Source organism: Tauraco erythrolophus, chromosome 5 (genome assembly GCF_009769465.1).
Source record: "Tauraco erythrolophus isolate bTauEry1 chromosome 5, bTauEry1.pri, whole genome shotgun sequence".
NCBI lineage: Eukaryota > Metazoa > Chordata > Aves > Musophagiformes > Musophagidae > Tauraco > Tauraco erythrolophus.
Window position 1 is genome coordinate 64,632,474 of NC_141469.1, and position 14,085 is coordinate 64,646,558.

Consider the following 14,085-nt stretch of genomic DNA (forward strand, 5'->3'; position numbering starts at 1 on the left):
AAAAGATTTGGCACAGAGTTGTTTTTCAGACAGCAGAACACGCTCTTTTTTTGGCAACGCAAACCAGTCATTCTGCGTAGCTGCAAGAGACATGTCTGGTAATACTGTAGCACGTTGGATCTTATCTGACCCAGATGAAGATTAATGACTCATGAAAGGTCTTATCAGGAAAGTAATGGGTAACACAAGCTAGTTTTTGAACTACTGAGATCAGCTTTTTTTAGAGTCTTAGTGTGTCGTAAGCAGTTGAAGCTATATTGTTAACCACACGTGCATACTCTTGGATTGAACTGACTCTGGGGATGCAATCTGATACGTGCAGCATACTAGTTTCCTGTTCATTTAACAGCAGAATTCTGAAACTGTTATGTCAGGACTGCAAAAGAAAATCATTCCCACCGTGCTGTTTGAATGAGGGCAAAGGTACTACAAAACATAACAACCAGCACAATTCCTATTTTCCCATTAGCAGAGATAATTAATGCATAATGTTCCTTCTGTTTTTTAAGTATGTAAAATGATTACATGTGAAGAGCTCTTCAGTGATAAAAGAATTCCAATGAATTCTACCATAATGTGGTTTGTTTACTGAAGAGGTATATTTGAAAATTATACATGGTAAATTGCAGTAATCCTTGCAAAAGAAATTGAAAGTAACTTAGTAATGAAAATAATGAGAGTTTAAAACTCAATCTTCTCAGCCGGATGAGCAAACTACAACATATTTGGGATCAATCATGAGAAAACTGAAAACAAAGAAAAACCTGAGAACTAATCAAAAGGCAACTTGGGCAAAAGGCATGTGCAAGCAACACATTGCTATTGCCTTTATTTATTTTGCTCCCCCATGAACCAAGAATTACTGACCACAAGTTCTTTGCTAAAAGGCTTACTACTGTGGAAAGTATAGAAATAAAATACTAGTTTGACAAAATAAATGTTCTTTAAAGACTTCCATAACACACTTTGGATGCCTAGTGGTCTGAGTATTTTTCTAGCTTTACATCCTGAGTTATGTAATTATTTTTCTTTCTGTTACTGTGCTAAGTAGAATCTGATGATTTGAAGTAAATAATGTCTGTTCTACTTCCCGGCAATCATCAGCTGACAAATAATTTCATCACAAAAATGTGTTCCAGAAAGCAGTTCTGAAATGCTGTTCTCAGGGCCTTAAAACATATTTAACACTTGACTAAAGGAATACAAAAGCATTCTGTTCACTGAAACATGTAAAATGCTTAGGCATGCAAGTACTTGACTATTTTGTCAGTTATTTAGAAAGAAAGATTAAATTTTACAGAGTAATCCTTTCCCTTTATGGTTCATGAGTCCATTAGGAAGAATAATCTTTGGTAAGAGAAGATTGTTGCATTTTAACAAATTTCATCACTGGCAATGTGTTTACTTCAGAATGTTTCTGTGTATAACATTAATGGTAGGTTCTTATATCTGCACCTTCATCTCTAAATGCACATACAGTCTTGGGAAATAAGTACGGTCTTTTATTAGTAGCTGTTCATTATGATGCAATGAACAGAGCTACTTCTATATAGGTGTAGGTTCAAAGCCATAAGCTTCCTGCTGCACAAAGAGAGCGGCTAGTCATAGTAGTGGTTTCCTGGTAAAAATCCAACCAAACACAACCCTGCCATCTTGCAGACATGTCTCTTATTCTCCCTCTTGTTCTCCTAGCCATCAGATGTTTAACTACAGTTTATTGACAAAGCACTATACTCATCAGGTAACTTTTTCTCATTTAGGTATCTATGCATCTTTTATACAAAGAGAATGGAGACGTGTGAAAATAAAGAACCGAATACGCAGATTAGCATAATAGATGGTAGTACTGCAGACCTGTAGATGCCTTAACTTGCAATAATACAAAGGAAAAAGTATTTAATTTACCTGTTTCTGATGATTGCTATTGTATACATCTTTACCCAGCTGGGCAGCAGTTCTGGTTTATTTCACTGGCTTTATGCCACTCAAGAAACGAAGACACAAGTCTTTAAAAGATATACAGAACTGAATATGTTTGAAGATACCTCAAACAGAAGCTACAAAATACTGAGAAGAAAACTGAACAACAGCAAATGTGATGATTGTGGGCAACATAATGCAGTTTTAGGGCACAGACCCTAGCTTACAGCATATGTAATCAATACCCAAGACAGCTGCTATCTAAGCAGTTCAGGCACAATAAATAGGAATACTGCTATGGCAGAATGGACTTTAGTCCCTAAAGCAGCGTTCAGTTTTGAGGAAAAACTAAGCCATTTATGAAGGTCAAGGAAAAGTTTATGCTAAAGCTTACACTAAGGCAGTTAAAATGCTGTAGATGCCTAAGCCAGCTAGTTTGAAGTTGTCAGGTGTATACACTGAAGCTGAAATCAACATATTCAGCAATGTATTTAATTTACCTGTTTCTGATGATCGCTATTGTATCCATCTTTACCCAGCTGGGTAGCAGTTCCGGCAGTTCTGGGTAGCAGTGTGATGGTTAATGTATCCCAATAAGCTTTAAGTATTTATAATCGAAGGGGAATAAAAGCAATTTTTAAAAAATCACATAGTACAAAAAAGATCAGAGGTTTCCTCTAAATTTGGAAACATCAACAAGCAAGGACAGTCGTAGCAGTCAGACTTAAGTTGGGGTCACTGATAGGACCAGAATTCTGTAGGTATCTTGGGAGCGCAGAGTGCAATCGAAAATGTAATTGACATGCAATAGCACATAGTTTAATAAGACCACCTTTAATGAAGGATAATTTTAGCTGATTTTCAGTGTTTCTCTTCATTTGGCATCTTGAGCTATAGCTCATTGGAGATTGCTCTCTTCAAGACCTCCTTTGCTGCTCAGCAGTGAAAGAGGGAGCCAGACTCTTAGTCATAATTCTTTTATTTTCACTAAAAAATGCAAGGATCCAGCATGTATGCTGACCTACTGAAGTGCCTGTGTTTTGAATTTCATCAGCTATCAGAAAGCTCATTTTTTGGGGGAAAGGGCAGTAAGGATTTCTGTAACATTTGCCATATATTTTCAGTTTCAAACACTATGCAGAAAAAGGGGAGTTGATTTCTAAATGAGTTACTTCCTAGAGTTGAAACTCTGGAACATAGCAGCCAAACAGGGAACAAGAAAGCGCAATGCAAGAGAAGGGATGACTATCTTTTGAGATGTTTTTGGTGAACATACACGGTATTGTGTTTAAGGAAAAAAAAAAGCATGTATATGTGGCAATTCCCTGGCAATTTAGGAAAAATTACTTCATATACTTTTCTTCTTACATGCCATTAGACAATTGTTTTAATGTAATTCAATACAGTTTGTGGCTGCCTCCAGACAGCTGACTAATGGTCAAAATATCAACAGCTGGCAAATGACTCACGGGATTTTTCATTCTCAGGCAGCCTGTTCTTTGAAGGATTCAGTCAGTATTAAGTAAAAACGTCCAAGAAAGAAGTACAGAGCAGGTAATTTGACAAACTGTGATGTTGGCTTTAAGTAATCTGACTAGCTATTAACTGACAAAGCAGTCTGGAGAGATTTGTGATGCAAAGTTATTTCTGTCTAGACAGAAAAAGGAGTGCAAAACACATTAGGGTAGATAGAATGTACCAAAAAAAAGTAGCCAAAAAACCCCCCTTGCTTCTTAGTTTCTTACCTGTGTGAGTTCATGGAGCATTTTTCTTTTAAATCCTTAGTAGTGACCTAGCAAAGGATAACTAATGTTTTCGAGCACTATAAAGTGTATACTGACAGTTGGACTTTGGTTTGCAACTAGCAATTAAAGTCACACTACAACTAGTTATAATTTATGTAAAATTCCATGGAAGTTGTACACTTGAAAACATTTTCAGAAATCATGTCCATCTTTCAAAATTCAGAACACTTCGCAGCATAGGCATGTTGATTTCCCTATCAATCTTGCACACGGTCGCCATCTGCACGGAATAGCAATGTGTGCTTATGGACAATGTCCTCTGCAGGTATTGTTTTGCCTGGCTTTTTAGAGCATGAATTGTATTATAAACCAGTGCCGTACCTGTTAGGTTTCTGGTACCCACCCAGCTTCCTATTGTACAAATTTTAAGATCCTTCATGACATCGTAAAAACTAGTGTTACTTTTTGCCAGTATTACCACTAATACACAAAACACTGCTCATCATTTATGCCAAAAGGAAATATTTACATTTTGCCCAAACTTTATTTACATTCCCTTTGCATTTACAGAGTCAATTCCCACACAAATGAGCCAATAAGTGTACTGTCATTAATTTTAGTAGAGAGTAAGACACTGCACATTATTTAATAGGACTTAGTAGGAACAGATACATGCAGAAATCTTACAGGGATAGTACTTCGCTCAATGAATCCTGGGAGAACATAATACCAAACAGAAACTCTTTCATAGGTTTTGGGTAGCAGGAAGGTGCTTATAAATATTACAACAGAATTACAAGCATGAAAAAGAAAAGTCAGGCTGGTGTCAGGCATTCACTACTGCTAATGTCTATTAAACTGCAACAATACAGATACCAAAATAATATTTTGAGATGCCTTCCTACTCTTGTCTTGACACCTACATTGAGAGTGGTATGAGATACCTTGATATTAAATAACTCTTCTGTACCTGTGAAAACTCAAGAAATGTACTTTTCATGTAAGGATCCATTCCCTAGTACTCTTCACAAGGCTTCATGTATCTTCTCCCAGGGTCTGCAAGCTAACCAGACATGGGGAGAGCATTCAGCACCATCAACATGATGGTGCAGGTATGTTAGAGGTGCAAAGTGATGATCTTGGACTCAGAATTTCAGAAGGAAATTGTTAGCTTTGTGAATTATCATGAATATTCTTACTCATTCCACAGTAATATCTGTCAGATGGGCTAAGTGAACCTTGCAGCTAACAATACTGAAAATTACTTAGCTGTCCATGAAAAAAAATCTTCTAGCAAGAGGCATAATACAGTACTTCCTTTGTACTCCACTATTTGCACAATGGAATTTGAACCTTTTGTGTCAAGCAAAAAAGTGCTTCTACTTTCTACTAGATAACACTGTATTCCTACCCTAAAATATTTACTATGTACTATTGTCATAGCGTTGGTAGATAAAAATCTAGAAAAGATGTTACTATTTGGACAGGAAATAAATTTCTCTGGGAAGGGGAAAAAAGTCAACCCATTGATCTGATATTTCTTTTTAAAGATATCAAGAAAACAGGTAAGTTGGGAGACTTAGCTTTAAGAAAGATACAGAATCTAACATATTTCATCATAAATCTGTTCTCCTTTATTTCTTCTCATATCCAAAGGCTTGATATGATATTGAATCTCTCCTCAAACTGTTTTATACTGTAACTTACGATTTTTAAACCTTAAAATTGGGGTAATGATTATAAACTACCAATAGCCCACTGTTAGCACTTGGACACGTTTTAATTCCTCATTAGAGGTTAATTTGATTTTCCAGCAATCTTCTTTCCTTCACAAGGCTCATGTTTCAAGCCTCCACAAATCAGATTGTTCAGTCACATGTATTCTGGGCATCAGCTGCTAATAGAGGTGATGACGCTGCACACCAAAATTAATAATACCATCAGGATAGGGCATGCATGTGTGTGTATGATGATCATGAAGTAAAATAGGTACATAACAACTTTGTGAAGCAGTATGAAAATAAGTGAATAACTGACAAAGAAAAGAAGAAGCTTTTTCTCTCTTCACCTCCTCTCCTTTCCATGAAAGCTAAGAGAAAGTTGCATTTCTCCTTGTATTAACCCTTCACTGCTTTTTCCTAGTCCATATCTTCATAGCCACACTGCTACTTCACAAATATCACTCAGCTGCTAAGTCTGTTCTTCCTGCAGTCAAAGACTGCCAATGCGACCCCTCAAAGTTTAAAAAAAATCCCCCTATTGCTAAGGTCTTTCAGTTCAGAGACTGAACTCTTTGGGACTCTATTCCCTCTTTGGGAGTACCCAGGTCTCAGATGGAAAACTTTTCTATTTTATTTTCTACTCCATAACTAAAATTCTCTCCAAATTCAATCACATTCAAGCTCAACCAGCCACCTTCTTAAAGCAAGCCTCAGATTATATCACTGTCTTCTCTTCTACACGTTCTTTGACTTAGAAAAGTTAAAGAAAAGAACAAACATTCTCAGTCTTTTAGCATTCCCTTACTATTCGAGAAACTACCACAGTATATAACGATGTATAATGGGAAAATGAAGCAGTCAGAGAAAACCTGTAGTTGGAAGAATACTTTTCACATGCTAAAATCTAGGACTTCTGTCTTGAAGAATTCAATGTGCCCCTGTTTTTGAGGATCAGCTTTTACTTGTATTTAAGACTGCCAAACTAGATTGGCAAAACTAGCATTTAGTGGTTGGGTGTTATGAAAGTCTTATGAGTACAATTTGGGTAATGGAATTTTGTGGGATTTGTTCTTTTTCTTCAGTAGCATGCAAATTGCTTATTTTCTAAGAATGAAGTTTTCTTCAAAGCTTAAGCTATGAGACTTTCCTTGCTGGTCTAAATGGAATTTACTGTTTAACTAATAAAGGAATTGATGCAAAGGACAGTGTAGAGTATGCAAGGTGTGATAAAGAAACATTGTCTTTAAGGGGGTTTCATATTACCAATGCTCAGCAGAAACACCTTTCTATTTATGGATTCAGTACAAACTCAAAGAGTTAGTGAGCGAAGAGATTATTTTTTCATATGATTCTTACCAGGTTCAGTTGCAGATCGTGGCTCTGCATATCACATCATAAGGAGGGGAAACAAACAAAAAAAGGGTATTAGAGATTACATTAATAAACAAGAGTATACTGAATGAACATATTATACTGAAATACTGTAGACAAGTATAGAATCTGTAAAGACACATTACAAAATAAGGAAGATTTAAATTGTCTGTTGGTAGCAGTGGTTCAATTATTACTTCTAGTTATAATAATCACTGAAATGTGAGGAAGAGAGGACTCTATCCAAAACTCAATCCTAACAGTCTAATTCCACGATCTTTCTCCATCTCGTATCAAAAGTAGCCATCTTCAGGTTATTGCCTTACTTTTTTGGAGAATTCTGAAGTCGGGAGAATCTTGAATTTCAATGCCCTGTCGAAACCACTTAACATGAATGGGAGGGGGTCCTCTGACCCTGCATTCCAATACCACGACTTGTCCCTCTGAGGCTGTGGAGTTTTGTAGCTCCTGAAATATAACAATCACAATTCAAATCTTACATTCTTAAAACAATCTTTTATTCCCTTTTGTCCTAGTTTTAGCTGGGACAGAGTTTAGTGGGGCGGTTCAACCTAACCCACGACACCTTTGTATTTCAACTTTATTTTATCTTGTTATTACATTCTTGCAATAGGCATTTTCTGTGAGCTGTATTTTCACTCTGATTAAATTTAAGATATCAGCTATATAGTTAAAATTGACGGAACAGGTTATTTTCAAATACATTCTTAATATGACCAAAAATGGAAAAGGTGTAGACATATTTAATTCCTCAGACTATCACAAGCAAGTAGTTGCTGTCTGACCTTTCACTTTTTATTCTTCTTCCACAAAGTGAAATAAAAATTCTACAGTTGTATAGCTACACATTGATTGACTTGGTACTGAAAGAGTAGTTGTGCTGCTTTCAGGTCAACCTCTAGAATGTGGAGTTGCTTTTCTTCTGAGCCATTTATAACCAACCAGGCAAAATTAGATGACACAAATATGATTAGGATATATTAGCTTGTGTATGAATAGCTTCTGAGACAGTATTATGGCTGTAATAAATCCTTATATACATCTGAAAAAATTCAGGAAGTGTCTAAACCTTTGATGAAGAACCACAGTGAAAGAGAAGCTGCATAGTACTTTAAGTAACAGAATTGACAGGAGATAGCCACTATTTTTCCCTTTGTTAGCCCTCTTAAGATTATAAATCAAAAAGTCTTTTTAACTGTACTGTCTGTCTCGTTCCCTTTCCAATTCATAAATAAATTTTTAGGCTTTGATGCAGAGAAGTACTTGAAGTTAAGTCTAAGATCAGAGTTATCCCTGGTTACTATTCATAGATCTCTAGTTAATCACATAAGTAGAATTTTGTTACAATGAAACCTAAAAATCTTCAGGTTGTTCCCTGAAGTTTGTATAGAAAGAAATTTTCATCAGAAAGCTGAACACATATATATTTTGTTGTTCATATCTGGTTCATTTCTTCTGTAATTAAAGTTGTTTTGGTTTGGTATGTGCCAACTGGCTTAAGGCAGTTAATATTGGATTTCAGGGACAAGAGAGAGTAGGATTGGAAGGGAACAGTGGAATTTTGATTGCTTTGATAGTTTCTGAATGAGGGCTGGATTTCTCCCGTTTCCCACTCTTACAAGAAAGTTGCCTGCCTCTCCAACTTGCAGAAACCACATTCTTTAATCCCTTGCACCTCCACTATTCACTCTCCTGTGATATTTGCAATATCAGTGCAGAATTATGAAGGACAGAATCAGAACTTTCCTGACATGAGAAAGTGACATGATGGAGATAGGCTAGACAGTTGTGGAGAACAGGGCTTACTCTTCTTTATCTTCAGGTAAAACTACTTGCTGTTCCATATTAGCTTTTAGTCAACTGTTTTTCTGAAGTAATAACCAGAAAAAACTTATTTTCTTCATTTTGACTTCAACAAATGGTGACTAAATAATACTCACTGCTATGGAAATGATAGTCTAAAAGCAAAATGAAAATCATATTTTTGATTAAAGTTGTGTTTTAGAGATTAGGGAAATACACTGTCTTTCTTTTTGCTGTTACCTAATTCTCAGTTCTAAAGTTTCATTTGAGCTGAATGTGAAGATAAATATTGACTTAAATAATTACTTAAGAATTACTGAAAATAAAAGTTTTCCGATTAGCAAGTTCATGCCTTACATTTTACAAGACATCCCAATGAAGAATATCTGACCTGCTTTTTTAACTAGCATACCTGCATGGATTTTTTTCTAAAACAAAGTAAGAAAGCCTGTGTTATTTTTTCTGGTCAGTAGGCAAATTATTGTGAAAGAGACTTCATCATGACTATGATGTGTAATTGGTGCCCACTTTGTTTTATTTCACAAAGATTTCTCAATGGAGGACAGCCATGGACATAAGACAAACACATACAGAATAGTAATGTAATTCCACAAGTGATTTTAATAGCATAGAAGGCATAAGAACTTCATTGTTGTAGTGGAAAAGTATTTTCATAGAAAGTCATTAATACTGGAAAGGATAATGAAAACTGCAAAAGTTGTAACATGATCAAATATTCCTGCATTAGGATATATCATTTTGATATTTCCTTTTGGACTATAGGATTGTGATATAAAAATCATGATGGATAAAACATACCTTTGTAAAAATGGGTGCAGAATGGATAGGCTTAGGTCCATCTACACGGTGCAGGTATGAAGTAGGGCTTTGAACCTGCAAAGCAATGCAACAATGCTATAAAATGGAAAGAATATTGGTTTCAATAATACAGTCTTCATATATCTATGCAATAATGAAAACTCTCAAACGCACAGTCTTATTATGGTGTTCTCATTCTAGCACACTTCTTAAGTGACATCACACTACTTCACATCTGTTATATTTCTGAAATCAAAAAGCAAGCTTGAAAGGCTTCTATACTTCCCATGAGAATTTTGTATCCGACTGTCTTTGCCTTGAAGTATTTTGAGAGCTTGACTCCTGTTAATATCATTCAAGTAAGTCCTCTGCACTGAAGCTTTTTTGCCTCTCCTGTTGTTATTACATCTCTTGACTGATGTAGTAATGTATAAACCCAAGTACCTAAAAGCTTATCAATGTTAGCCAAAGGATGGCAAAAGAATTTAGCATGTATAGTCTAACAGAGATTTGTATTTTATTTGTATTTTATGATCTATAGGCAAACTCTAAGTCATCCACGGTGGCATTAACACTTGATTTTCTACGTTTAACCTAGACATTAAAATTTATTTTTCTCTAAAAGACCTAGGGAAATTACAGAAATATTTAATTTAATAACAACATTTAAAACTTCTGTTAAAAAATATTGTAGGCATTCATTTGCATTACATTATTTTGGAACTGGACCAAGTCATCATTAAGTGATATACTCTGTAATTTTCATTACCACCAGATCTGTCAGCTGCTCACATGCTGTGTTGATACACACTATGTAAGAATCCATATGGCTATTTAGTTTAATTACCCATTCACTAGATATATACTTAACTTTTTAAAATCGTTGTTCTTAATATAATAATGTTAAGTTTATAGTTCAATAATATAATTCCTCAAAATTACAGAGTTTTTCAGGACTTACAGATTTTGAAATCAAATTTAAAATACTTCTACTAATTAAAAAATGAGTGTGTAAAAATACCTGCTGACTAGGCACAGAAATAGGTTGAATGACAGCTGTGGTGACTCCAGACTTTGGCGTAGAAGATCCTATAGTCAAGGAAACAGAGGTCGTTTTCTTTTGGGCCCTGAAAAAAAAAAACAAACCAGCAAGCAAATTATAAGACCTGAAATCAGAATACATTAGTTTGTAACCAATAAGCCACCTTGTATTTTCTACATCTTTAAAATGTCATTACCAGTTGAACAGATCAACATTGGAGGAAGCTTGAGTAGAACAACAATCTTTGGCTAAGTTACACTTTTACACTAAATTAAAAGTACCGATTTAAGAGACAAATTAAAATATGTTTTGTTTCTTTAACTGTAGGCCTCTGCATATTTTTTTGGAGGCAGAGGGCTGGGTGATTACAAATGAAGACTAGGTTAACTTAAAGTTACTTCTGAATATGGAAAACTGTTATCAATAAAAGAGTTGTCAGGGTAGGGCCAGATTTCTCTGACAGAACAAGCACATCAATACAATCTACAGTTACAATACTACACACTAATATCATGAGGGAATGAGAAAAGACAAGACATACACAAATATACCCCAGATGCTTGTTCAGATCTAAAACTACCAGAGATTTTCCATTGCCCCTTGTTAAGAACATTTGCACAGCATTGGTTCTACTTTGCACACTTACTGTGGCATAGCTCCAGATTTTGATTTGAAAGTTAAACTTTCGCTCTCTGAATCTGTGGAACTGGCACCTGGAAAAGAAAATATTTTCAATAATCTCATATCTTTTTATTGATTTATTTGATGTTTACATTCCAAAGAAAAAACTGTGCTACTTTTGCATTTCACTTCAAGAGTGGAGAACTCCCTGTAATAAACTACTGAAGTTTTTCTTATCTGATAAAACGTTGTAACTATGTACTTTAGACAGTTACAGAAATCATAACCATGCCAATTTAATTGCAAATTGTTTTCCCTAGGCTCTTAGCCGTCTTCCTTCATATCGAAGCTGATAGGGTCAAAAAAGAAAAAAATGCTGACTACTATTACTGTACTGGAAATGTATAATTTAATTTACTTGAATGCTAAAGCTTAAGCAAACATATGGCTTATACACAGATAACAAATCTTTGACCTTAAGTAAGAGCAACTCAGTATAGCAAGACATTTTCAGACTAAACTTGCTACCCACCATCTCCACAGTCAGACTACTTATTATTAACCTATACATAACATTTATGTACTGGTATCTCTTTCCAGTGGAAGTCTTGATACAATATATGTGTTTGGCAATATCCTGAACTCATTTAACGAAAAAAATACAAAAGCATTTATGCTCTTTGCCTTAATTCTTCCTAACAACTGGTACTTCACACAACATTTATTCTAGACATTTATGCAGTACATGCTTTTCCACAAAGGATTTGTGCATACATATGCATAGTATTTGTAACACAAATCATCAGCAATTCATAATCAATACACATAGCATAGTGTAGATTGATTCCAATGAAACAAAGCTTGGACTGAAGCACCTATTTACAAAGTTTAGACTAGAAAAATCAAAGCAACAAATAGCACAGAAAAGATAAGAAAAGAGAAGCCATGTCAAGTGAGCAAAGTGGATCTACATTAAAATATTTCTCTTGAGCAAAGGATAACCAAGTCATGTGTGTTTGGGCCTGCTGCACAGAAGAAAGTGTGAGGCATCAGTGTCGTAAAGACTGTTAATGCACAAAGCAACACTTTGTGACAATCTGGTTTCCTTAAAGATCGTAGGGGAGGAGCATAACAACTTGTACAATTCTCTCTCTTTCAAAGTCATATGTTGTAAAACTTCAAGATAGCACTTCTACATAGTAAGACTTTGCCAGATCTCAGAGAAGTAATTGTTTTATTCACTGTATCTCTCTACCTGTTTCATTTTAGTGTTGTTTCTGTTATTATATCTTCACACAGTATTATGTATTTGTACTATACCTGAGTATTTCTGAAATCATGCTTAGCTCTGTAAAGAAAAGTCTTACTAGAATCCGTAAGATTCATAGAAGTCTTGGAGATTTTGCTATTATATGCCAATGTGGGATAACAAAGTTCTGAGAACAAAAACCACCATGCAAGAAACTCTATAAATGCACATCTGTAATGATTTAGCTAATTTATAGTGAAAAGTTTATTGCTTTGTTAATCAAAACCTATTTAATAATTTTGGTATGGTATTATTCAGATGCGTTATTTCTTATATTAATTTGTCTTATGCTTTCAATTAACCATTTAAATTAATTTTAATGAATCACAAAACTGATAAAAGAATACATATTATAAAAAGATGCTTGAATTAAAATAAAAATCAGTATTCAATTAATATAATCATGCCTAAAATACAGTCAGGCTGCCACTAAAAAATTAATTTAATAATTTTACTCAGAGTCAAGTCATTAACTTTCCTCAGAGAAAATAATACTTGAATTATGACTAATTTTGAAGTCAAGAAATATTTTGACAATTACTAGCAGTTGATTCTGGACAAAATCAGTATGACTGACTTTCAACCTGACTTAAAGTCAGTGTACTAAATACCAGGAATTATAATAGATTTATCCATAAATGAAGAAGACTCATTTGAGGCAGCCACATTTAATTGTTCTGGGAGAAAGATCAGAACTGAGGTAGGGATTACTGCTATCGTGAAAATCATTATCAGTATCACTAGTCAAATCTTTGATTTACAGAGGGAGGGTACTACGTAAAAGCTAACCATAAGCCAAAAGCTCTGCATGTTCCTCCTTTTCCATTCTTTATTTTACTTGTACCCTAAATAAATAGCAATCTACCCACCACTACCCAAGATTATTGGAACATTCCTTGAAATACCTGAATTAATATTATGTGATGTTCAAAATGTGTTGCATTAAAGGGAAGCAGAGGAATATCATAAAAATAACACCAAAGCAAATGTAATCTGGACACATAGAACCAAAAGTAAACTTTGCTTACTTATATTTTCCTATAGGTGTCAAGTATCTTAGTATTTCACCTCTTACCTTCAATGAATATTTCAGCTGATGTACTATCTGAACCAACAGAATTTGAAGCCAGGCAAGTGTAGCGTCCAGTATCGTCTTCAAAGGCTTCTGCTATAATTAGCGAATGAAGTCCTCCACTTCCAGAACAGATCTGAATGTCAGGGGTATTCTGCAGTTCTTTTCCTTCACAGAACCATCTGCAGCCCACACACATTTAGAAAGACAAAGAAAAAAAGAACATAAAAGATTGGTTCGGGCTCATCGCACACAGGAAGACATTACACTCTGCTGCAAAAATCTAAATTGCTACTGAAATCAGCACATGATGCTTTGAAGTGTTTAATGGTATTTGCAAAGAAACAACTTGCTGGGATAAACTTTGTTTAAAAGGTAGTGAGACATTTCTGAATGCAAAGAAAATTGTACACACCTACAATTTAAAGCTATTCCCTGTCCTATTTTGGTAGAATTAATGCTTTCTGCATATCTTATGTACTGGCTTGCTTTGACCACAGTCTAATCCATTTCAATTTAACTTGCTACTCCTTTCTTCCTAATACTCACCAATTCTCCACACCCGATGTCTCATTTTTGTCTATCACGCTCAGCCAACTTAATTAAATCCCATGGTAGTGGTTCCATATTGCTAAACTTTA

At 34.9% G+C, this 14,085-nt stretch overlaps 1 protein-coding gene across 3 annotated transcripts in view; it reads right to left on the reverse strand.

The window, feature by feature from the left end:
* Positions 1–14,085, reverse strand: part of PALLD (palladin, cytoskeletal associated protein) — a 193,984-nt gene that overhangs the window by 113,572 nt on the left and 66,327 nt on the right. For all 3 annotated transcript variants that reach the window (XM_086611305.1, XM_086611304.1, XM_086611303.1), the window contains 6 exons: positions 13,448–13,626; positions 11,089–11,155; positions 10,422–10,527; positions 9,401–9,475; positions 7,084–7,225; positions 6,743–6,766 (listed from right to left, as the gene is read on the reverse strand). In XM_086611305.1, the coding sequence (XP_086467431.1) occupies positions 6,743–6,766; positions 7,084–7,225; positions 9,401–9,475; positions 10,422–10,527; positions 11,089–11,155; positions 13,448–13,626 (593 nt within the window). The remainder of the gene's footprint in view (positions 1–6,742; positions 6,767–7,083; positions 7,226–9,400; positions 9,476–10,421; positions 10,528–11,088; positions 11,156–13,447; positions 13,627–14,085) is intronic.